The 26,012-nt window shown below is 38.4% G+C and overlaps 1 protein-coding gene across 1 annotated transcript; it reads right to left on the reverse strand.

Moving 5' to 3' along the window:
- Positions 1-24,471, reverse strand: kcnj9 (potassium inwardly rectifying channel subfamily J member 9). The gene is made up of 8 exons (XM_058372714.1): positions 24,034-24,471; positions 16,760-17,195; positions 16,041-16,254; positions 11,899-12,100; positions 8,868-9,060; positions 7,189-7,386; positions 6,029-6,159; positions 1-5,629 (listed from the first exon to the last, which is right to left on the reverse strand). The coding sequence occupies exons 2-8, from the start codon at positions 17,052-17,054 to the stop codon at positions 5,348-5,350; spliced, it is 1,515 nt and encodes a 504-aa protein (XP_058228697.1). The 5' UTR covers positions 17,055-17,195; positions 24,034-24,471; the 3' UTR covers positions 1-5,347.
- Between the last annotated feature and the right edge of the window lie 1,541 nt (positions 24,472-26,012).

Genomic DNA, 26,012 nt, shown 5'->3' on the forward strand with positions numbered 1-26,012 from the left:
TTGTATTTTTTTTTTTATTATTATTATTATTTGTGTCATTTCTAATACAGGTAATCATACAGATTAAAAACATAGATTAAAAAATGTCTAGAGCAGCAAAAGCAAGAAGGGGAAAAAAGTTCCAGGAACACAGGGTTTGTGCTTTTCATACTTTATGTGCAAGAAATATTTGCGTGTGCTACCGACTGCTTACAAGACATTATACAGCAAGATTTCAGAGAGAGAAAGAGAAAGAAAATGATGGGCTATTTTTTTTTTTTTATCAATACATTGTGTCTCTCTACAGGATGTAAAGAAGTTGGCAAAAAAGTCCAATTGGCACATGACATAAAAAGCCATATAGAAAGACTGTATTAAAAAGGCATGTATTGCAACTTCTACAGTTCATTAAACACAAAAGCTCAGAGACTTTAAACGTCACCCAAAATGTTGCCTATAGACAACAAAAGTCACACAAATAAAGATCACTCATACTACTGAACTTTGCCCCTGGCTTTCTGATATAATGTTTGGTTATTATGTAGTTACAAAGTTTATTTATTTACTCAGACTTATTATATCCTGACAGGAATCAAAGTGTAAAATATTCCCTAGGGATCATAAACATAGCTTTTTTTAATTGGTGCTATTCTAATTAATTGAGCACAGTTTTACAGAGCTGATTATTTAGTGTATGCTATGAATCTTAAGCCTTCCTTTCATACTTTAATTATATAACAGTTAATCAGATACGCTAATTTGAACGGTCAAGCGGCGTTCCATGAGTGGAAGTATTTAGCACAACCGCACTGGGACATTTTTCACTGTTTACCGTTTCACTCAGTCCGCTTGTGTTCACCACATAAAATTCCTCTTGCTAGTATGAAACCGTTACCTCTGACCTAATATCTTTTTATGCTTGTGGGATGAAGATGAAAATGAAGAAGGGATGCCAATTTTCGGGAATCTAAATATGTATTTTCTTTTCAGTACAAATGAATGTGAGCTAGCGAGCTAGTCGACATGCTATAAAAGTGAGAGTGGCTTCTTCAAGATTTATATTCAACAGTGAAGCAAAAAGAAACAGGCCATATTGAGTGTGAAATGTTAGTTACTCAATATTATTTTTATGTTTTGTTGTTTAAAAGCAATAAAAACAGAGCCATGGAATTTAACATAGACTGTACATAGACTGACGAAATCAAGTTCATGAAGCTCTTCATTACCTGAAGGAAGATGATTTTGAAAACACTGGTTATGTAGCAAGACACTTACATTATCTTCAGTCAGTTATTATTTCTTTGTAATTACACATTCACTTGCACTTCCATTTACTCAGTCTACTCCCTAATCAATGTAACATTCAGAGCAACTCATCAAGGCTAAATTAAATCACAAATCTAGACTCTAATCTTATCTGAAATATTCAATCAAAGATCAAAACAAGAATTTCCAAAACAGCAGTGCACTGCCTCCGATTTCTGCTCTTGCTATAACTTTGTACTCGAATTTAAGGTATCGTTCTGATTTAAATGTGTTGTCTGTAATGTTTAAGACGTTCAGGACCATATAATTTCTTACACATACCCCATTCATAGCAATCATTTTTTAGTTTCTGTTCCAAGCCCCACTCTAATCAATGGTCTGTTACCTTACTGTGTTCACCTGTTCTGTGTTACGTTTTGATTATCTTTGATTATTTTGGTTTCCCTATGTTCTCTATATCCTGTTGTTCTTTGTTCATTGCAAAATTTTATCATGCATTATTTTCATGAATTCGAAGTTTGAATTGTGTTTTGTTAGACTTTCTGTTTTCGACCCTCAGCTGTTTCGAATATGGGTTATCCTCCTGAGACTGCCTGCATGTGTTTCGACTGCTAATAGGGACAATTCATACGACTACTGGATTTGTCCTAATAAAGCATATACCAAGATTATGCACTTGTTCCCTAACTAACCCTCTGCTTTTCACCACAACACATTGTACTGTAATTTTGAAGAACTTTAGAATTTAGTTTCTCCATTTCATGTCTTTCAAATTTTTTATGGGCCAGAAATTAGCCTGCCCCCAGCCAAAAAAATAGTTGCTCATCTCTGGTCCTTTTCTGTGTAAGACAATTTATAAGGTATACATAGCTTTAACAGTGCCAATTGGGACACTCAGGGAGAAGGTAAAATTCTTCATAGGAATTTGCTTCTTTAAACATACAATCATGAATTACCAAAGTAGTGTCAAGAATATTTCTAGCCAAAGTAAATACAGAAAACAGCTCATTAACCTAGTGCTATAAGAATGAATGTGGTAAATATTAAATGCCCCTACTCTACTTATTCTACTTACTCTAATTCACTCTATTTCAGGGCTCTTAAACCCAAATAACTTTAGCTCTGGACCACTTAGCGTTTTCCATGCTCTGAGTCTCAGCTTTTCAGTTTTTAATTAACCGAAATCAGGTGCACTGGAGCAGGGAAATCACTAAACAGTGGCCCTGTCTAGTTAGTGTTCTTACTACATTACCAAACATCCCAACTGCTAGAATACATACAATAACGAGACCTCTTAATTGGTATTACTTTTGAGTGCTCATATGATTTAATGTATATATAGATAAATATAATATGTACATACACAGAGACAGTCTATTGTCTATATGTTATGGTCACAGTACCTTAGAGACCGTGCATATTCCCATAATGCACTGTGAAATGGCTACAAGCAGCGAACTGGTCTATAACTATAACAACTGATTGCGTAAATAGATAATCCTAAGGTTCGCTATGATATGTGTAACATACGGCTAAATGCCATTTGCGTTTGGTGTCCCATGACTATTGCCTGTTGCTTATCTACCAACTTCCGTGACATGCTTTCCCTTTTTCCCTCTTTTTTTGACAACTGCTACTTTGTCAGTATAACACTATCGCACTGCTACTACATTTTTCTCACTTGGAATAGACATGGTCCAAGATGTGGTCCACTAAGTCTGGATTTTAAGTCTTTACTGAATATTTAAATTAATATTATAGCCTGTTTTAATCAAGTTCATTCTCAGAGAAAGGTTTTCCCTGGTGCTTGATAGTCTGATAGTCTGGCAGTATGATATTTCCTGACAAAAGGATTTCGTTAGAAATCGATAAACTGTACATTAGGATGTTATTTTGTGAAATAGGAATGTGACATGCCCATATTGCCACCCTACCTGATGTGAGAATAGGTGTACCAAGATAGCACAGATCCACCAGTGTGTCAGTGTATGTATAACTGGTCCAGATTTTGGGCCATTTTCAGATTTTGGTGCAACTTAGGTTCAAAAGATACCTGATGTTGATAAGTGTTTTTCAGTTTCTGGGCAGAGAATTCAGGTTACTATAATTACCTGTGCATCTCTGAGGTTGCCAGATTTTCTGACAGGTCTGGACCATCACCTTTGAAACAATCACTTGCCTTTAAGCAGGAAGTGACAGGTGATAGATAATAAATACAATACAGTGTAGCATAATAGCAATATGTAAATAAAAAAATACAGATCTGAAACATGATATACAAGAAGACAAATCTGCCAACACTAGCCTAACATATTGTGAATATATAGGCTGATTGTCATGAATATTTCTACTTCTTTGTGCTCTCAAATTGCTAGTTCACTTTAAGTAGCAGTTTACATTGTCATCAAAAAAAATAGTGATCAACTCACTATCCTAAAGAGAAGTTTTCACTCATTTAAGATGATGTCATCTTCAACCTCTGGGTCTTTGGCAAACTACACCCCACCTGCCAACTGCAATCACTGCTGTCTGAGCACTTATTAAGCATGTAGATATATCTGAGAGCTGAATAACAATGTGTGCCTCAGAATTAAAGTTTGGTATGAACTTTGTGTGCTTAACCCAGAGTATGACATGCAATAAATAAAAAAGCCAGCCTGAATATGACATTCATCTCAGAAGAAGAGGTCTTATCGCAATCTATTTATATACCGGTTTATTAAAATGTAAGTGGTCTATGTATTCATTTACTTCCATCTCCATGTTACTGCATAATAGAATTCATTCACTTGTTTGAATGAATGTTTTCTCATATGAATGATTTCTTTCCTCCATAAATCCATCCATACATTCCTAATCCTATGCACTATCACTGAGTCGATGCTGATATATCGTGACTGGTATTTTTTATGGCTATATAATAGTATTGCACAGATCCAATTCCTTGTAAGGTCCAGAAACATCAGAAAAGGCACCAGCAGGTTTCCCTCCCATAGGACATTACAGGAATAATTAAACTGTGCATTAGAAATGCTTTGGTTCTGGGCAGCTTCCAAGAATAGAATGGACTAGAATATTAGTGGAATATGTTCCATCAGAGTAGCCTGCACTCACCAATGTAATTCATCATAAATTTATTGGCAGCTCTGAAGACAAGAGAGCAGCCATGAAATGAATAGTAGGAGCAAAAATGCTGACATGGCGTTGTATAAATGAAAGCCAGTAGCCATTAATTAACATGATGTGTGTGGCATATTGCCAACTGATGGCTACTAGCTCTCTGAACGGCTCTGCTACCATTTTTTTTATTAGACTATTCTTTTAAAGTCATGAATCTCTGACCCTAGTTTATCACTTCCTCTGAAATGCATCATCCCCGGAACATATGTACAGTATTTAAGAATTGTTGTGAGAATAGTTAAGTAACAAACCCCTGTTACATCAAAAAAAAAAAAAGAAAAGAAAGAAAAAAAGTCAACTCTGTGCAAGATATTTTTGTAAGGCCGACTGTGACTTTAAAATAACAGACACAAATACTGTACGATTTATGGTTTTAAACAAAAGAGGCATTTCACATGCCCATTAGATCAATTTCCTGCATTTGAGAGACGGTACTGAAAAACAGGTAGAAATACCAATAAATTCCTGGCAGTCAAAATCCTGTTAAAAGCTGATAAAGAGAACCCCAGGGATTATAATGTTCTAGTTGCATGGCACTTCCATCAACTGTAATATAGCAAGCATATCCTCAATACAAACAATCTGTCCAGTCAGCCATGCTTCGAAATGAAAACATTGTGTATAGTGAAAGCAAGTATACCCTGTGTAAGTTTTGTGAATTCTGTGTAATGACTGGTCTCAGGAAACCTAATGTCAACTGTGAAAACACCCTGCCTGAATTTAAAGCAGGACAGTTTCAAATGTCTGCTTTTAAAACCAACAAACCGAGTGACTTCCCCGTTGGGGAAAGGTATTCTATGCTATACATTAGAGGCTAAATGGTTAAGATTTGTAGAAGAAGGCATGGATTGTTTCACAATCAAATCTAATATAATATTAACTTTCTAACCCTAAAAATACTTGCATTCTTACTTTCTTTCTCTTAGGCCTCAGTTTCTGATTGGTCTGTAGTGACACTCCCATTCTGTTCCCCTACAACTGGCTGTTCCTGGGTTTCTGTAACTCCACCCACAATGAATGTTGGTCCGTCTCCATCTTTTCCACTGACAGATTCGGAATCAGCAGGGTTTTTTGACTGCTCGGTCAGGTTAGGCCCCTCCCACTTCTCTTCATCTAGTCGGCTGGAGATCGACCAATAGAGATGAGCTTCCAGGCGAGCAGCAGCCAATGCAAGCTCTCGGGCTGAACAAGAAGGAGTGTCCACCTATGGGCAAAGGTGAGATATGGAATGCATGAAATCAGACCTTCCAAATAAGAAATTTCTTTAATTTTTATTTTTGCTGTGATGGTTACCACTTTACTCACCAAAACAAAATGTAATTGGCTAAAATGTAACTGTGCAATAACATTTCTTTTTTTCTCTGATTCACTTTTTACTTTTCTGGTTTTAGCTATGTGCTTTTTCAGCATGATGTACCTATGCACTTGAAAATGCCCAGTCCTGCTGTGCACCTTAAAAAAGACCAGCTATTTAACCTTTGCTATATATAAACTAGAGTAAAAACTGTGTATAGAGTCATATAGAGTCTAAAAGTAATTTACTCATGACCAAAGTATGTCCCATATAGGAAGCAGATGTACAGTAGAACGTATTCTGTTGCACCTCAAAGGTATGATGAAATGCACCATAGTCCACATCAAAGAATCCTTCGGCCAAGGACATCATCGGGCTGAACCTGTGACCCCACTGCACCTCCTCAGCCAAATAGGAGCTCCGTGCTTGACATGTCATACCTGTATAGATAGATAGATAGATAGATAGATAGATAGATAGATAGATAGATAGATAGATAGATAGATAGATAGATAGATAGATAGATAGATAGATAGATAGATATGGGTTAAAACACTCAAGTCAGGCTTGTTTTACGTGTCTGAAGCAGTTCTCTTTGCAAATCTTTGGAAGCAGTACATGTAAAAAGCTACTGAGAGCATCTTACAAAATTCACTTCATCAAGAAGCATTATTTCTGATCAGATGAGACCAAACTGTAACTTCTTGGTCATGCACTGTCAGTATGTTTGGTGACAAAGGAAATGCATACAAGCAAAAGGACCTGACATGATTGTAAAGTGCTGTGATGGATTGATCACTTTTTGCCCATTTTTTAGACTGTTGCTACAACACTGAAACAATCTGCTGCATGAAACACCTAAAAATGTGAATTGTGTATACATGCACAGCATTTCACTATTACATTTTATTCATTACTGAACTGTGTATTGGTCAGCACTTGCTGTACTGTCCCTTTACTGTCCTGTCTTGGACTATTTGCACATTTTTGAACTCTATGTAGTGTTGTGTAGGTCAGTGTAGTGTACTTAGTTATGTGTTGTCTCCTGTAGTTTTGTGTTTCATGTAGCACCATGGTACTGAAGGACCACTGTTTAATTTCACTGTGTACTGTACCAGTTGTATATAGTTGAAATGATAATAAAAGCTTCTTGGTTTCCTCTTCTTGACTCTTGATACTTTGGGGCTGTTTTGTGGCTGGAAGCACAGGATGTCTGATACCATGAATTCAGCCCAAAACTTGGGCTGAGAATTGGCCATAGACAGAGCTTAAGAAAAAAATGATAAATCAAATATACTTTGCAGTTGTTTAAAACTGCAGAAATTTAAAATCAGTGGTTCACAGTGATTTTTAAACCCTACTAAAACCTGTCGTCTGAATTGAAGAGGGAAATTCATACATACGGAAATTCATACGCTTGACTGTTACGGTCAGAGGGTTTTTGATGAGATTGAGAGTGTCTGTCTCACCTGTAGCTTCCACCATGCCCTCAAGAATAACAACAATCTCAAAGTCTTCCTTCTCTAGCTGTGCCTGGGACATGTCCCAGAATGGTGAACGTGAGTCAATCTCATGAGAGATGACCAATGGAGACACAAGGAACAAGCGGTCATCCCCTGTCTCAAAGCCCACACTGATATCTGTCTGATCCAGCGGAATAAATTCACCTAAAAAGGAAAAAGGATTAAAAATATAATTATAAAAATAATGTAAAATAGTAACTAGCACTCCAGGTTTCTGATCATAGACAGAACAACAAATAGAATTTAAAGTGATCAGAATGTATATTATATTTATATTATTATGTTAAACAAATACTGTATTAATAAATTGAGAGCAGGTACATATTACACATAAACACTATAAAGTTTACCTTTAGAGATTAAATTTTAGATTTCAGTCTTCTTAATACAAAAGGGATATTACACCAAAAGCAGACATTTATAAATTGATGCACTTATGTTTTGTTTGTTTATATTCTAAATTTATATCAGCTGTTATCATCAGCTATAAAAATTTATATACACCAATCAGCCATAACATTATGAGCAGTGACAGGTGAAGTGAATAACACTGAGTATCTCCTCATCATGGCTCCTGTTAGTGGGTGGGATATATTAGGCAGCAAGTGAACATTTTGTCCTCAAAGTTGATGTGTTAGAAGCAGGAAAAATGGACAAGCGTAAGGATTTGAGCGAGTTTGACAGTGGTGGCTAGACGACTGGATCAGAGCATCTCCAAAACTGCAGATCTTGTGGAGTGTTCCCGGTCTGCAGTGGTCAGTATCTATCAAAAGTATCTTTTACGTCTTGTAAGTCCTTTAAGCCCTGTAAGTATCCTTTAAGTCCTGTAAGTTGCCAGGTGAGATCCATGGAGACTCACCTTGCAACTTACCGGACTTAAAGGATCTGCTGCTAATATCTTGGTGCCAGATACCACAGCACACCTTCAGGGATCTAGTGGAGTCCATGCCTCGGTGGGTAAGGGCTGTTTTGGCAGCAAAAGGGAGACCAACACAATATTAGGCAGGTGGTCATAGTGTTATGCCTGATCGGTGTAAATATGCAATATGCAGCCAATATCAGCAACAAAACATATATTCTCCATGTCATATTATATGTAGATTCAAGATAGATATGTAATTTAAAAAAACAATGGCATTGTGCTTACATCATCAATCAAAGAGGAGCAGCATAAACACAAACATTCTTCAAAGTTAGCTTGAGGAAATGTTTTCTTTTTTTTGTCTATAAGTATGTTTTATTTATGTTGTATTTATGAATATGAAAAATGAACCTTTTGATTTAAAGATGATCAATTCTGATTTATATTTCATAACAGAAATAACACCAGTTCTTATTAGTAGACTTATTTGTATTCCATTAATAGCATTGCCATTTGAGTTTTCTGACATTAAATACCTCTAACATTTCTGCAGTATTTTAAATGTGGAACACAGCAGTGGTGCGCATTTTCAAGATGCAGATTTAACCACTGCAGCTCTTGATTACACTTGACATGGGACATTTCACTTGTCCACCACCAGATGGCATCCCTGCATTCATTCCCTAACTTTGCTGATGTTGAGAGCTTTGATTTCCATATTTTGTAGTCTTGATGATTTGAGAAGCTGCAGCTGGAGTCTCACCCTCTTGGGTCTGTTTGGATTTGATGAGCTTCGCTCTCATGTTGGCTCCCACGATGTGTGAGGATCTCAGATCGCCAACTCTGAACATCAGACACAGCTTATCGTCCCGTAGAGAGATGACCGCGTTCCGGGAGAACACCAGCGTCTCTGCCCGCTTGTTTGGTTGAGAGATCTTCACAAACATACAGCCAACCTGAGGAAGTTGGAAAGTAGAATAAGGTTATAGGGTAACTACTGAACAGCCAAAATGTGTCCAAAGCACATTTTCCCAGTGAGATCTATTCCCAAAACAGGAAAGCTAATGCTGGCAGCTATAAAACAGCAGAAATATCCACTATTTTTATATTTATGTCTATGTATTCCTTTATAAAATGTCATTCTTTAAAAGTTACTGTATAAGCCGTGTCTTACAGTTGCATATTAAGTCCTGGATTAAAGACCCTGGTCCCATAAGGTAATAAGTGTGCACCACAATATGCAAATAATTACTAATCATACTGTTTATTAATGCACAAAATTACAAAGCTACAGAGCCTTCCAGAATTATTGGCACCCTACATATACATCCTACATAATAATAGAAATATGAGAAACTATGTCACTTATATAATCGGCAATATACCAAATTCTATTTCACAAGCAAACACATTGTCATTCTGGAATTTTTAAAATGCATTAGTAATTACGTCAAGATCCTCACAAGCAAACTAAGGCAAGAGTGTGTGTGTGTGTGTGTGTGTGTACATGTGTGTCCCCAAAATATATGGGTGAAATACAGCCTGAGGACAAGACATTAAATTAGGACAATCAGAGCAAGACAAATTAACTCACGCACACACACAGACACAGAGACACACATCATGTTAGAATGCTAACATATAATCAGTTTTGGTGGGGTACTTTGAGCGATGAAGAAAGAAAGTAAATTAACTTCTCAGGACAGAGGGAATGAAACAAGGAGAGTACAATCAGGTGGAATGAAAACAGAGAGGAAGAGAGGAAGAGTGAGTAACATCAACTCTTTAAAAAGCATGACTCATTTGGCTCTGTCGGAAATTACACACACACTTTAGAGGAGCTGCAGAGGAACAAGTACTGAGTGCAGTGAAAGCCAGAATCCATTTTTACAAAACCCAATTGCATGTGAAAGATTCTGCAGCAGCAATGTGCTACAAATTTGGAGAAAAACATGAGAGAAAGATAGACGAAAAGAAAGAAAAAGAGAGATGTACTGAGCTTGGGAGGGGGAAAAGCTCATTTCAAAATTTCTAATATTCCTGAGTACTAATTTTACACCATTAAAAAATATGTTTAATGTTTTAAAGCCTACTAACAAAAATACTAATGCATGACATGCTAAGAAATAGTGTAATGGTGAACAATGTTATTAGTTATGGCCAATTCTGAATGTCTGGACCACACACTGGTTTCAACACTGAGGACCTTAACTGAGGACTGAGGGCCTGTACTAAGAACTGAGGACCTGTACTGAGGACTGATGACCTGTACTGAGAACTGAGGACCTGTACTGAGAACTGAGGACCTGTACCAAGGACTGAGGACCTGTACTGATGACTGATGACCTGTACTGAGGACTGATGACCTGTACCAAGGACTGAGGACCTGTACTGAGGACTGATGACCTGTACTGAGGACTGAGGACCTGTACCGAGGACTGATGACCTGTACCAAGAACTGAGGACCTGTATCGAGAACTGAGGACCTGTACCGAGAACTGAGGACCTGTACTGAGGACTGATGACCTGTACTGAGGACTGAGGACCTGTACTGAGGACTGATGACCTGTACTGAGGACTGAGGACCTGTAGCAAAAACTGAGGACCTGTCCTGAGGACTGTACCTATATCTGTTAACGTGCATTTACTAATTCTGGTTGCTGGAGCTATGCAGTTCTACTGTAGTTTGTAATTAATGTTCACATATAGGCAGGATTTCAATAGACCCTGCAGTGTCATACAGTATCATTTATATCTATCTAACTACATCTATCTTTTAATAATTATAAATAACGCATATGGAGGTTTGTCAACTTCAGCTATGTGATTTTGGCTTTTGTAAGAAATCCAATCATCTTTATGTAAGTTATTTACCTGAAGGCATTTTTTTGAGCCAGAGGCTAGCTACAGAGGTACAGTCATTAAGCCAGGATGGACAAACTCATATTTCTTTACTCTCTGTTCTGATTAGTGACATGACAACATGGCTTGTTATTTAAAAAAAAAAAAAGCAACAAAAACATAGTGTTTAAAGATTGTTGTGTTGTGTTTATTCTCCCCATGCCAAAATCCTGAATGGATGTGTCTCAGCTGTGAAAAATGTAATTGCCACAATTTTAATCTGGCAAAATATATATATAGGGCAGAGACAACCTGTGCACACATTAACATTTCATGAGATTAGTATCTTGTGACTACACAGTTGAATCAAGTTTTATTAACTGCTGAATAATTTGTATGGAAGCTATATTGTTAAACTAACCTAATTGGCAGGGATTTATATGTTAACTACAGTTAGGTCTGTTAATGCAGCAATATACTGGCAGCATACTAGACTCCTATAAAATATTTATTTTAGTCAGATATTTTGTTTTTTTCATAGTTTATGTGTTTCATGTTCTGCTGATTTTAGGCTATATCAAATTACATTTGCAATTCTATTTTCTCCTTTAGTCCAGATGTTCTATATCCTAATTTCTTTAAGCTTACTGGCATTGTGTTTAGAGATGGGGGTGTACTGAAAAACATTAATACTCATGAAAAATCTGGCAACCTCAGAAGTACTGATTTGTAACCTCAGAAGTGGTTGATTTGCATATCCTGTATGGGCCGTAAACATTGGTATAACTTACAGACTTAATTCATCTCTGACTCTGAATACAGTCCTGTATAAGTTGTCACATCGCAAGGCAACACAACGTTAAATGTATTGTTAGGTTTTCTGTTTCAATAGACATGTCGGAGAAATAGCAAGCTTGTGAGTGCTTAAAAAGTTGAAATGAGTGTGTTCTTACCATAAAAGCGTTGACCATTGAGCCGAGTATGGCTTGCAAAAGCAGAAGCATGGTGCCCACAGGACACTGGTCAGTGATGACACGATGGCCATATCCGATGGTGGTCTCCGTCTCGATGGAGAAAAGAAAAGCGGAGATAAATCCGTTCACATTATTCACACATGGAGTCCACGTATCATCCTCCAAATGATCCAGATCTCCCCTAAAAAGAGAAAGACAGAAACACAGAAGAAGTGAAAGAAGATTTGCTTTTTATTTTTGGTTGTTTGGTTGCTGGTTGCTGGTTGTCCATTAATGAATGTATATTCAGCCAACTACAGCATGAAGAAGTGTATTTCTTTTTCTTTCCAAAATTGCTTTGAAACTAAAAACTAATAATACAATAAAATACTGAAATAATGACTTTATTTAGTAAGTGACTTTGTTCCTGGAATGCAGTGGTGAAATCTAGATTTAGTCAGAAAGGTTAAGAGCGAGCGAGAGAGAGAGAGAGAGAGAGAGAGAGAGAGAAGAGAGGAGAGAAGTAGGAGTTTGCTGTTTTTTATGTTCTCTAGTACCCACCCACTCAGATGACTGCAGGTTAATCTCAGGTGGGTATGTGTGTATGCCTGTATTTGTGTACATTTGAGTGGGTACCTGGAACAGTTCCTGAGGAATATAATCCTTTATAATGTTAGCTCCAAAGGAATCTTTCTATTTTAAAAATGATCCCAATATCAAAGATCTTGAGGTTCTCTGATAGCATGAGTGAGGTACTTCACTGCAGAGTATGTCTCTCTGCATAGCGCTCTGAAACCTTGATTTAAATAGGGCAGCTCTTGTTGGCCGACAGATGTGACGTATACGTCATAGAGGAGAAGCTTCTTCACAATATTTAAAGTCACCTCCTCATTCAAAAGAGGACACCTTTTCCTCTCTTTTTACTGCTATCTGAGAACAGGGTTTACAGTCATAACCTAAAGTTCTCTTTCAACCATTTGTTTCGGTATTTCACGGTGGGAGATGCTGACTCACATTTTGCAAAACACGCATTCTGAAGATCAGCTGACACAAATTTGGATGTCCACACCTTTGTCCAAGTGCAATTCAAAAACTGGGCCAAATCATTCTGTCACCTCTGCACTTAACATAATGTGACTGCATCATGGGTGCAATCACATCCAGTCAATCTTATAAAAGTGTGCAGTGAGGTCTAATTCAACTCTACACAGATGTCCCCATTAAAAACACCACAATTCCTCTAGTAATTTGCACATAAAAAACATTGAGCAAAAAATTGAGTTTGTGTGCCAGCATGTGCAAATGTATTGCAAACAGCATGTGCAAATGGACTGTATTCCACCTTGGCAGTTGATGCAGACCACCACTGTGGTGTTGTCCATCTGGACAACAATATGATGTCCTCCCAAGAAGGGTAGGAAATGCTTTAGGGTTAGGGAGACCACTAATACTTCTAAATAATTTATGTGAGAATTCTGCAGGTCTAAATCCCATTCCTGCCCTTGTTAGTGGCTCCCTATGCCTAGAGAGATGCAGCTGATTTGATCACCTTTCTGGACAGTATGATTCCCACCTTTGTCATGAAGGACAATTGCCTAAATGGATGCATTGTCCACACACAAGTCGTCATGACCAACACACTATTTTGGTCATGGTATGAGGGAGGTCAGTCATCGCTGGAATTCTGTCATGTTACAGGCTGCCAAGCCAACACCCTGAACTCTCCTAGATGCTAGAATGATCAATGAACATGCTGGTGTTTTGCAATGTCTCTTGTTCTGAATGAACTGCGAAAAGCCAGTCATCTCAATAAACAGCCAGACCAATGCCCTCACTCCTGAGCTGCAAAGGCCCAAATATTCGTATATCACATCCTGAAATGTGAACCTCAGAGACTTTCTATGGGGAGGATTTATAGTTAAAAATATGTGTCTTGTAGATTAACTGTGGTAAACCATTTGGACAAAGTGTAAAGGGACTGTATGCACTAGCAATCTGAACCTTTCTGAGGTGTCGGTTCACCATGCACAGGTCTAGAATTAGCATCCCTTTTTGGGACTAGGAAATACCTCGAGTAGGAACTGTATTTTGAATTGGGATGGAGCAACACCAGATTGGAGTATGTGTCCCTTGTTTACTGTTCTCAATGCCCACTTACTTTACACACATATGCCATGCCTCCATACTTTAGGTAAGGTATTTTAGGGTCTTGGGGTGCAATGAGACATACAACCTGGATACAGCACCACTGCATGAGTGACATGAAAGGCCTGATACCATGCAGGTGCTTATGTGGACTTTTAATCTGGCATTCACATTTTTTGTGCTTGGAATGTGTTGCAAATTGTGTTAAATACTCTTTTTGCATGAACTCAATAACAGAACCTCCAGGCCTGGATGAACTGGGCAAGAAAGATTTATTAAATAACACTGGTCTGTGCTTGTGTTTACAACTCGAGAGTAAATTTACAGGATTATACTATTTTTGTTTTTGTAGGGTGGTGCAACCTGGGCTCCCACAGGGACTCCACATGCTAGAACAGGTTCAGGAACAGAGAACTTTGAGGAAAAGAGGGTGTATTTCATTTCTTACTGCAGAATGTGGGAGTGGTTATGTGACACACCAGTTTTTTCCATCCCCATTAAGAGAGGGCCCGGGCAAGCTGGCACTGCTGGGTTGGGCATTCATATGGAGTTTTAAAATCGTAAAGGCCAAGGGTTGGTGAAAAGGTGTGTCAAGAGCAGGAGGACTTCCTGGAGAGGCATACCTGCAGAAATTCACCTGCTCTCTATTTCTTTTCCTCACAGTGCTGTTACATGGAGTGAACAGACCCTAAGGATCCACCGAAACATCTAGCAGCTCCTCTTTGTGAGAAAGGCCAGAGAGGTTGAGCCACTGTACACAGCATTGAGCCAGCTGTGCCAGAGGCGGGTGAGAAAGTACATTTTCTACCATGTTCACAAAATCCAACACAGAACAATGCCCCCCCCCTCCCCTTTTTGGCAAAAGCAGGATTTCTCCATGAACAGGTGATTTCCTCTTCTGTGGAAAAAAAACAAAAATTGCCTTGCTACACATTCAGCTTTGAGAAGCTGATTCCAATAACAGCAAGAACTGGTAGCCTATGTGAGTGCCCTAGGCCAGGCCACAGGTGTCCACTAGCAGGTCAATGTAACTGAGCCGATCTCCCTTTCTCCCACCAGATGTGAATTCAAATATATTCACCCATTGCTAGGGCATGTTGCAGTCCAAGACACAAAGCGTATCTGGTGTGAATGTCTAGGCATGAAATCTTGTAGCCACATGGACAACCTGTAGCAGGAGGCTTTTCCATCTTTCTGATGTGAGATGTATCTGCATTTGCCATAGAGAGAAAGATCTATACTTTCCCTCAGTGGGTAGTTGTAGACTAGCAACCAAGGCCTAGAGGTTATTTAATGCTGAGCGAGGCAGCCAGCAACTCTGTATTCCGCAAAAAGAGGCTTTTCTCTGGTAAAGAAAAGGGTTCAGCAAGGCCTAGGTAGGTTAGCACCCTGTGCTTGAGATGTCAGTTTGAATCATGGACTGTTTATTCAAGCCTCCCAGATAGCCTAGTCACAATAGAGTATTCTGTGTAAAGTGAGAAGAGGTGCATCAGCCCATAAAAACTGGAAAGGAGCATGTCCCCCTTGAACCAATACAGGCATTTAAGTAAAGGTATCTGAGGACAACACAGAGCAGTGTGCCCCACAGTGAGATGCCAAAACTAATGCTCGAGAGAAAACTCAGTCCCAGTTAATACTTGATTATGGGAAACACTAGATATGCAATGGCAGTGTGGTCTAAGACAATTTGATTTCAACCATATGCAAGATCTTACACCTGACAGGTGTTCTCTGCATGCTCACTTTACTGGTACATGCTTGCAAATATGGTTGCAAGCACACAATTCATTCACCTTGTACTTGCTCTCAGGTTACTTGTAATGTAGAATCATGTTGTAGTACCTCCTCAGGATATTTTCACAGAAGACATTTTGCAGTTGGTTTCAGAGCCCTTTTCATAGGAATGGGTAAATGAGCATGACATGAGCCATGTATCTGATACTAGCACTGGTATAGATGCATTCCTGTGAATGTGTGTGTATGTTTAGTGTAAATACCTGCAGTATGCAATTAGGTACCAAATAGCACCAAAGAAAAGCCAGGTGACGGCGTAGGCCATGACGAAAACAAAGAGCGAGCAGCGCCAGTTCAGATCCACCAGAGTGGTAAATATGTCCGTCAAGTAGCGGTAAGTTTCCCGCATGTTGCCATGCTGTACATTACAGCGGCCATTTTTCTCCACATATCGTTGCCTCTTGCGTTTACTGCGTCCTAGAGAGTAGAGAGGGAGTCAAAGAGGGACAAAAAAGGGAAAAAAAAGTGAGTGAGGTTGGATGGACATACAACAAGAAACAAAGCAAGTGATAGATAGATAGAGACAGAACTGCCAAGAGATAAGAAAGGGACAGAACAGGGAGATGAGTGAGACCAAGAAAGAGGGTCTGACAGACAGCAGGAGAGTAAGAGAAATTGGAAAGCAAAAAGGATAACAGACATAAATCATGACAAATGAGCCAAGATAGTGTGGATAAATACACTAAAGTGGATAAGGAAAAACATAATGCAATATTATATAACACTGTTTTTCTATGCAGATGCACTTACACATGCATGTACACAATACCATTAAATAGTTCAACATATAACATCTAAAACCTTGCGTCTGTTTTGCTGGTGTGAATTCAAGCACCCTTTTTGAATGGCAAAAAATAAAACAATATTTAACATACATGAATATTGTTTTTTAAAAATTTAAAAAGATGGTGAAATCTCTTACCCCAGCCAAACTTTCCTCGCTCCTGCCCTGCCGCTGGCATTTTCTTCCTGGGCTGATTGGCTTGTGCTTCCCGGGCAGCCATTTTGTCCTGGAATGACATGTTGTTGTTAGAGGGCACTTGCGGGGGTGATGATGTCTCTGTGGTTACAACATGCCCAAGTTCCTCAGATACATTAAATACTCCAGTGGTAGGAGCATCTTCTTTGGTCTCCTCAGCAGGCACCTCCCCTTTCTCTGGGACCGGCAGAGAGAGGGACTCTGGCCGAGAAGAGAATGTGGAGTTTTCTAGTGCCATCTGTGTGTATATGTGTGTGTGAATGTGTGTGTGTCAGTGGGCGGACAACTATGTGTGTGTGTGTGTGTGTCCCAATGTGTTAATGATCTTTCTTGGTGTGTTATTCTCAGTTGCAGAAGCTCATCTGTGCCAACTTGCTTCCTGCACAGAAATAGGAGACAGAAACATGAGAGAGCTCTGATTAGTAACTTATAAAGATTCTACAAAACACTGAACTGTCAAAGTTTGCACACATCTTTAAATTTAGAAAAGATCACATTTGCATAATATAGTGGAAAGCCCTAATAACATAATCTCTCTCAAAAGGGCAAAAATTATTCATTGCCTAGTAGGATCCAAAGTCCTGAATCCACTACCAAGACCTTTTCTTATTCCATCCAAAAGATAACACAAAATTTTTTTCTTCTTTGTGTTGTTTTGAACTATACGGCCGAATGAAAAAGTATGTACAAAACACACCAGGGCATGCTGTTACAGAAAAATAATCCATGACATAGAGTTATGATGCAGCCCCAGTGGAAGCCGAATGGATTATTTTCTCAATATTTTATAATGGCAAGTTAAATCGCTGTGATATTTTCTCCCCATTTTTCTGTTACATAACTATACCTTTTTAATCTGTTTATAGATAGATTATGTGGAGCATCCACCATACAAATCCCCGTGAATGAGCTGTTACTATAGAAACAATAACGTGTTAGTATAAGCACATTGATATAACCATGATTTGAATTACAGCTGGCACTGCTAATAGATCTTCTAAATAGTAAACACCTTCAAATCAGATTTCAAGATTTCAGTGCAGAGGTATTGACGTGACAAATATTTCTTGTAAATACCCAGTTTTGCCACAATATTTAGGTTATATTGCCACAATATTACTTGGCCAGCATAGTATGTAATTTTTGGTACATCCTACTCCAATTTTAGTCCCCCTTAGATCTTATAATATCTGCCATTCTTATGGGAAGGTTTTCCAACTTGCTCTGGGGGTTTGTCACCATTCAGCCATAAGGGGCATTAGTGATATTAAAGACTGACAGCAAGAATTCGTAGCTTAGTGATTAAGATGTTGGATTACTGATCAGAAAGTTCAAACTCCAGGTCCACCAAGTTGCCACTGCTGGGCCCTTAAGCAAGGCCCTTAACCTCCAATTGCTCAGTTGTATAAAATGAGATAAGGATGTCTGCCAAATGCCAGAAATGTAAATGATATGAAATGAGATTTTTGCAGGCCATTTAACTTCTTTCACACCAACCTTAAAAAACTTCAATTTCAATTCAATTCAATGCAATTTCTTTGTATAGTGTGTTTAACAATGGACTTTTTCTTTTAAAAAGAATTAAAAAGAAACTATATATATAGCTATAACTATAAATATATTATAACATTTAAAATATTATAACATTTAAAATTAAGTTCCCATTTATTTCTAAAATTTATCCCCAATGAGCAAGCCTGGGACAATGGTGGCAAGGAAAAAGTCCCTGAGATGATATGAGGAAGAAACCTTGAGAGGAACCAGATTCAGAAGGGAACCTCATCCTCGTTTGGGTGACACTGGACAGAAAAATAATGTAAATGTGAATAACGTCCTCTCTTCATATAAACCATGTCTTCATGGACCTTTCTTTGTTCGCAGGGGCCTTGTCGTGCTTTGCAAGGTTTGGGCTAGGCACAAGACCACATATGAGTTTGAAAGTATGTAAAAAGTTGTCAATATTTCATCATGTAAAATGTTTTCCCATATTGCATGCATATCTGCATCCCCTATTTACACACTTTTTTATTGTTGACTTGGAGTATTGTATCTAGCAACGCAACTATACCACTCCCTTCACTGTCCATTCTAAAGTTTAACTTGCAAGTACACAGCCTAAGCAAGACTGCTAGTTTTAGACAGGGAGCTTTTCGAGTTGACAGGCAACATTATTTACATTATTTCAAAGGTGAACAACCTTGGAAGCTGTCCTAGATAGAATGAAAGCTCTGAAGGTCCACTGGCAAGTGAATTTTGAGAACACATTGTTAAAGAAATGTAGGCTTTATCTGCGGCTGATGCATCATTCACAGACAGCTTGGCAATGTTGGTGGTGAACACTTTGTTCTTTATCTTCCATCACCAGATGTTCACCTAGTTACTTCATCCATCCAGGCATTACTGATGCCAGATGTAGGCCAAACTTAAAACTACCATTTTACTGCAACTGTTCAACCTTTAATTACATTATAGGATATTATCGCATTCATTGTAATAGTGCCTTTAGAGAAGGGGCCAATATGTCAAGAGCAGATACTTGCCTATCTAGGAACCTGTCTCACTGAGCAGAATATAGCTGGAGTGATTAAGAGTGCAAGAATTGCAAGGCTGCTCACAATTTCGTTAATTTTTGATTACGATCCCAAGATGTGATTATTGCTGCATCTCATAGTATTAACATAACATTAACTTAACTATTTTATGCCAAAATAGATAGGTATTTCGAGATATCTTTGATTTCCTCTGAACACTAACTAGGCAGGCATTTTGTCAGTCTTTGTACAGTCTATGTTAAATTCCATGGCTCTGTTTTATTGCTTTTAATTGCAGGCCCTTTAATTTTGCTGTAGTTCAAAAGGAAGCCTCCATTCTAAGTTTTTTATTGTCTTTTTGTCTATTTTGCAGGGACACCCCGTTCTTGGTAATGTCACTGTGGTGTCCAGATTTCTCCACTTGTTGATGATGGCCTTCACAGTGCTCAATGTTCTGTTGTAACATCTAATGCTATTTTATACTCCTCTCCTGATTGATACCATTTCAACAACGAGATCCTGTAGGTGCTTTGCATGCTCTTTGAGGACCAGCAGTTGGATGAAATCAAGAAAATCCTACAGAAAGAACTGATCTTAATTTGGGGTTAATAAAATTGGGGTTGATATTTACTTTTGAACATGGGTTTGTATGTTAATTCTAAGCACATTCAAAGGTTATTGTACGTTTTCTGTCTTATTTTCCCCTTAGAAGGTTTCTATTTATTCTATTTATTGATCTTGGTCTCATTTTTTACATCAGAAAAGCCTGTTATTTTAACAGAGGTGTGTAAAATGTTTATATCCATTTTATCATTATATCATTTTCAGAGACTTGTATGGTGGACACATTATCTAAAACAATACCTAACAGACTTAAGCATGTTATTTAACAAAGAAAAACATCTATTCCTTAATATGGTGAAGATGTCTATAAGGAGGGGTTTATTTAACATATATGGAAGAAGCTTAGTAACAAAGAGAGACTGGTGAGAGTATTTATAGCGGCTATAATGTAAGTGATGAACAAACTTGCTTCATGGACATTTAAAGCAAGTATAAATAAATAGTAATTGCCATTATTAATGGTCATTCATAAATAAAATAAAATAAAATAAAAATAAATAAATAAACTTCAGGGTGGTGACAGATTCCACATGACAATAACCCCATCACTGATGAGTATCCTATAACAACAGTACATTTTGTATTTTTTTTCTTATTTCTGCAAGTCTATGTTTTGTGCATCAATACAAATACACGTGTCAGTGAATCTATTGCAACTTAGTGTGTAAACAGTTATTTGCGCATAATAATTAAACTTGAAATAAATTAAATGGAAGCATAAATACTTTATTTGTATGGCACACACACGTGTGCACACACACTACACCTCTTCTTGTCCACTTCGCTGTAAGCCAAATTAAGACCATGATATTCATTCAAAAAGGAAAAAGAGCCAGAAACGGCCTGTTGCTACTTCTTTCATGTGCTCCCACTCACCAGCTTTTTGCTGAGATGCTGCTATTATGTTACTATTGATTATTCCTCAAACAGTACAATAATCCCTATAGTATCAGAGCCTTCTGTGTGTTTTGTACCCAGTATCTCTGTGTGGTTATCCTGCGGCATGGTCGAGCATAACCTACCCCATTAATCTCTCTTTCTCAGACTCTACAGACTCTGTATGGTAATCATGTATGTGTGTAAACATGATCCAAATCAAAGTACCAAAATGGCTCTATATTTAGTTCAGATGGTTTAGCATGAGTAATTGCGTCTCCTCATTGACATCTCGCTCCGTCTTGCCCATGTATAGACAAATAGTTCTTGTGTGCACAGACGTTATCAGCGTGCAGGGTGTGTTCAAACCCCAGCTTCAGGAAAAATAATAAGCAGGGACCGCACACGTTGGGATGAGAATGCAGACTCCCCTCTGGCTATTTCTAATTTTGGGTCATCAACTGATGAACACATGCATGTGCACACACACACACACACACACATACACAGACGAGAAAAAAAATCCCATCACCAAGAGATTCTGGATGTGGAATATTTTTAAATGGGCCAAATTAGACCTGCTCCAATTAAAGTATCAGGGTTAGACAATTCTGGTAATTGTGTGTGCCTGTACGCGTGTGTGTGCATGTTCATGAGCAGAAAGGGTGATGTGCTCTCTAAATGTGGCCTTCTGAGAGGCGAGAATGTCAGATTCAAACACAGATGCAAATGTACACTGACATTTTGAGAGAAACTCTGCCATGTTGCACACACACATACACTCACACACAAGAAATGGCCTTTGGGCAATATGTGTGTGGGTGAGGGGACACATGTTTATATCTATTTATGGGGACCAATACATTTGCCTTTTTTTATTTGTGAGATATATAAAATTCAAAATATTTTCTTTTGATTGAAGCTAAATAGGGTATATATACATAAGGGGTAATTGTATAACATATAGATCTGTGAAAATTAGCATCGTTAAATAATCTAAAGGAACTGCATGTAATCTGTACTGCAGTGGATGCTGCTTCTGAACAATGAAATCTCACAAATTCCCAGCAGGATTTAAGTCATTTAATATCCATGGCCATATCCCAACCTCAATTCCCACCTCTGCAAACCACTTTTGCACCTTGTTGGAATATCCAACCACTATACGCAGTGAATGAAGGCGGACAGCTGGGATCAGAAAATCCACCATTAAGGCAATTCAAATATCCCCTTGCAGACATCCACGTTTGTCAAAAATCCAACACTTTTGCTATGATGCATCCCCAAACCATAATCCCATCCTGACCATGCGTTACAGCAGCCTGCAAGCAAGTCTGCATAAACTAGGGACTAGATAAGCAACTACCAGCACTGAATGGTGACAACACATCAACTTTAATGCTTAACCATTTTATTGCTATAAACAAGGCAATGTGAAGCGATTATGTTCTGTTTCATAGTGGTGCCACACATTACTTCTGACTAGCACCTCAGAATGTGAACATATGAGATACATGTCAGTTTGCCAGTCAGAACAGAAAGAATGAAAAAATCAAGTATGTGAAAACTCTCGTTTTTGTAAACTGACCTCTCTCTGGCCAGCTACAGAAGATACACTGCGTTATGTTTAGAGTTGCTAAACTATGGCCATTTTTTTAAATATATTTAACAATCCAGATACAGCATTTTTTCAGGTTTGGTCCACTGAAACACTTCACTTCCCACCTGCTGCCTCATATAGACTTACAGAGTTGTCTATCACTTCTCTGGAGAAGAAACCTGGAAGCATTACTCAACATCACATCTGCCATTTCAGCCAGTCACCAAGCAAAATCTTGACGAAACCATTTGTGTTTAATTTTAGAACCTTTGGTTATCTTCTTGACTTGCAAGTGAGAATCCAGCCTCTCTCAAACTCCTTTGCGCTACATACTCAAGCGCCATTTCTGCTTTCCTCACAGGAGCTTGCTCTTTCTGATAATAATGCTGTCCTCTCTTATTGTCTTTCTCCCTAATCTATTTGTCCTTCACTGACCCACTCTCTCTTTGTTTTCTTCAGTATGCCACTCACACTCCTCTGACTGTCAACAACTTTAACTGCAATTTGTCTTTGTGAAAATCCAACACAGTTTTCTAAGCATACAACTGGTGTTTTACCAGTGTTTTTGCTCAGCACCAAATCACAAATCAATGTTAACACCGTTTGTTTATGGATACCTTACAGCTGAGTTTGCGCTCTATATTAAGAACACCTGCATTCAATGATCAGGAAATAATCACTTTATCGCTACTGAGCATGAGGGTATACTTCCTATGCAGCCAATACAAAGACACTAATGACTACCTGACAACCACACAACACTTAGCAACCAACCCTTTCTGGCTTTCCTCTTTTAGGAAAAGCCTGGCGCTAATTAGTTTTTCTGCTGTAGAACTTACCAGTTGTCGGTCATGCTGCAGTCATGTTACTGGCGCAGTTAAAATGATCTCAAACATAAGGGATAAAGGTCAGTTTTCACTGTTAACATGATGGTCGAAGATATGAAACTCTATCTGTTAGACGCAGGGACTACAGATCTCAATTGAGAGAGCTAATGGATTAAAGTGCTGCTGCATCTATCTTTTCAAGTAAGAGATAAAGTGACGGTTATTTTGCCACCGTCAGCAGGTTCACAACTGTTAACCCGAGTCAACATGAGAAATAAGTTCAAATTAACACATAATGAGGGATGAGTGCTTCCCAGCCCCAACACCCCCCTACACACACTTAATTATAAAAAAATATATATATATGCAGTGAGTGTTTTTGTTTATTCCTTTAAGTGAATAAAGGAAATAGATCACTCTAGACGTAGCAAAAACAGTAAATAATCATCAGTGTATTACAGATCTGTAACTGAGCAATTGTTTACTACCGGCTTTTAAAACTTAATGACGAAACAGATTTATTTCTATAGATTTAATGACGCAATAATGTGTCGATTGAATTGAAAGAGCAGTGGTGTAGGCAGGAAACCTGTCACCTGTGAACACACGCAATCAACACAACACAAACAAAGGCCAGCTCAGCCTCCAAACATTATTATCTCATGACATTTCTCACAATAGACTTGTTTTTTTCCATCATAAAAAGGAAAGAATGACGAGCCATATGTCTTTTAAGGGAAGATAAATCCTAATCCTTACCTGCTCGCAGGCTTCTTTCAGTCGCTAACTTCACCAAGGATTGTAATCTATACCCGAATGACGTTTTTAATTTTTAATATCGTTTTTTATTTTCCCCTTTCAGTTCGTCTAAGCGTGCACATTTTTGGGGGGTTATACAGCAGTTATATCGCGGATGTTGCTGCCGGTGTAAATCGGCGCTGCATCCCTTCGTGCTCTCTAACGTCCTCCAGGAAACAAAAGCGTCTCTCTTGTACCAACGCCGCCGAGCAAAGAGATGGAGATGGAGATGGAGGGATGGGGAGGGGGGGGAAGCGTTGCAAATTGAATCTAATCTCGAAATCCGGGCGAATTTGCTTTATCCGTGTCTTTTCGCCGGTACGATGTTAAAATGGAGGCGGATCTGTAAACTCGGGCGAACATCTGAAAGGCTCGAGCACGACTGAGCAGCGCGAGCATCTGCGCAGGTGACGAGCAGCGCGAGGAACAGAAACAGGAGGGAGGCAGTGTTTCACAAATGAAAAAAAAAAAAAATCCCTATCCCGTTTTAGTTACCAGAGTAACCACCTTTCATTGATTACTGTTTAAAAGTTTGTTTTTGGGATTTTTTTTTTTTTTTTAGATAGATAGATGAATATTTTTGACGACTATAAATATGAATTACATCCATACACCGATCAAGCAGAACATTATGAGCACTGAGAGGTGAAGTGAATAAGACTGATTATCTCCTCATCATGGCACCTGTTAGTGGGTGGGATATATTAGAAAGGCATGTGAACATTTTGTCCTCAACGTTGATGTGTTAGAAGCAGGAAAAATGGACAAGCGTAAGGATTTGAGCGAGTTTGATGAAGGTCCAGATTGTGATGGCTAGACCACTGGATCAGAGCATCTCCAAAACTGCAGCTCTTGTGGGGTGTTCCCAGTCTGCAGTGGTCAGTATCTATCAAAAGTGGTCCAAGGAAGGAACAGTGGTGAACCGGTGACATGGTCATGGGCAGCCAAGGCTCAATGAGGCTGGCCCATGTGATCCGATCCAACAGATGATCTACTGTTGCTCAGATTGCTGAAGAAGTTAATTCTGGTTCTGATAGAAAGGTGTCAGAATACACAGTGCATGATGGGTCCTGGTCAGACTAGAAGACCAATTACCCATGTTAAGCTGTGAGGCAAAGTGACCATTTAGCTCAGGCTGGGATAGTAGCTAACCCTCTAACACACACACACACACACACACACACACACACACACTGTACAGAACATGGTCACCATTAACCAGATATAATATTTGCATGGTGGATCATACACAGTACAGCAGTGCCAAGGTGTGTGATAGTTGAACCTCATCAACTAAAAAATAATGATGTTAAAGTTTATTTTTAAACTTAATATTTTCTCTTCTGTATGCCAATCTCCCTTGGCTTTTGCCACTTTTTTAATTAGGCTGTTATTATTTCTGGATAGCATGTTGCCCTCTGCTGGCAAAGGTATTGAGCTTTTCATCCTGTTCTTATCAAACATCTGAGATTGAACTCACAGTCTACCATGAGATGATTTAAGTACTGACAATACTACCTGAGTCATAAATAACTCTTCTATAATTGCAGTGTAGTGCATTTGATAGAGCATAGTATGCATTTTTACATATTACATGCCTTATGTAGTGCACCTTTAGAACATAGGTCACCATAGGTCATCATCAAAAATGGTTCAAACACCATTTGCTTCACCATCTTTCCTGATGTGATCATTGATGAAGAGCAGAAAGACAATAAATAATATTTTATGCCAGTAGAAACTATATAAACCTTTATTTTTGAAGACGTACATTTTCACAGCACAAAATGAGGGAGTCCTTAAATTTATGAGCCGATCATGATTGTATGAAAAGCCTGCTGTGTTTGTGCCCTTGACAAAACTTATCAGCAAAACGTCTTTGGTTGTTCTCTATAACATGGGTTGTGTTGTCTGTCATGTTTTTGTTTTCTGTATGCATG

The sequence above is a fragment of the Hemibagrus wyckioides genome, linkage group LG20 (genome assembly GCF_019097595.1).
Source record: "Hemibagrus wyckioides isolate EC202008001 linkage group LG20, SWU_Hwy_1.0, whole genome shotgun sequence".
NCBI lineage: Eukaryota > Metazoa > Chordata > Actinopteri > Siluriformes > Bagridae > Hemibagrus > Hemibagrus wyckioides.

Coding starts and splice junctions, on each gene's coding strand:
- kcnj9 (XM_058372714.1), bottom strand. CDS start 17,054: ATGGCACTAGAAAACTCCACATTCTCTTCTCGGCCAGAGTCCCTCTCT. Junction 9,061..11,898: donor CAATGGTCAACGCTTTTATG/GTAAGAACACAC, acceptor CAACTTCCTCAG/GTTGGCTGTATGTTTGTGAA. Junction 7,387..8,867: donor ATCCAAACAGACCCAAGAGG/GTGAGACTCCAG, acceptor TTTCCTTTTTAG/GTGAATTTATTCCGCTGGAT.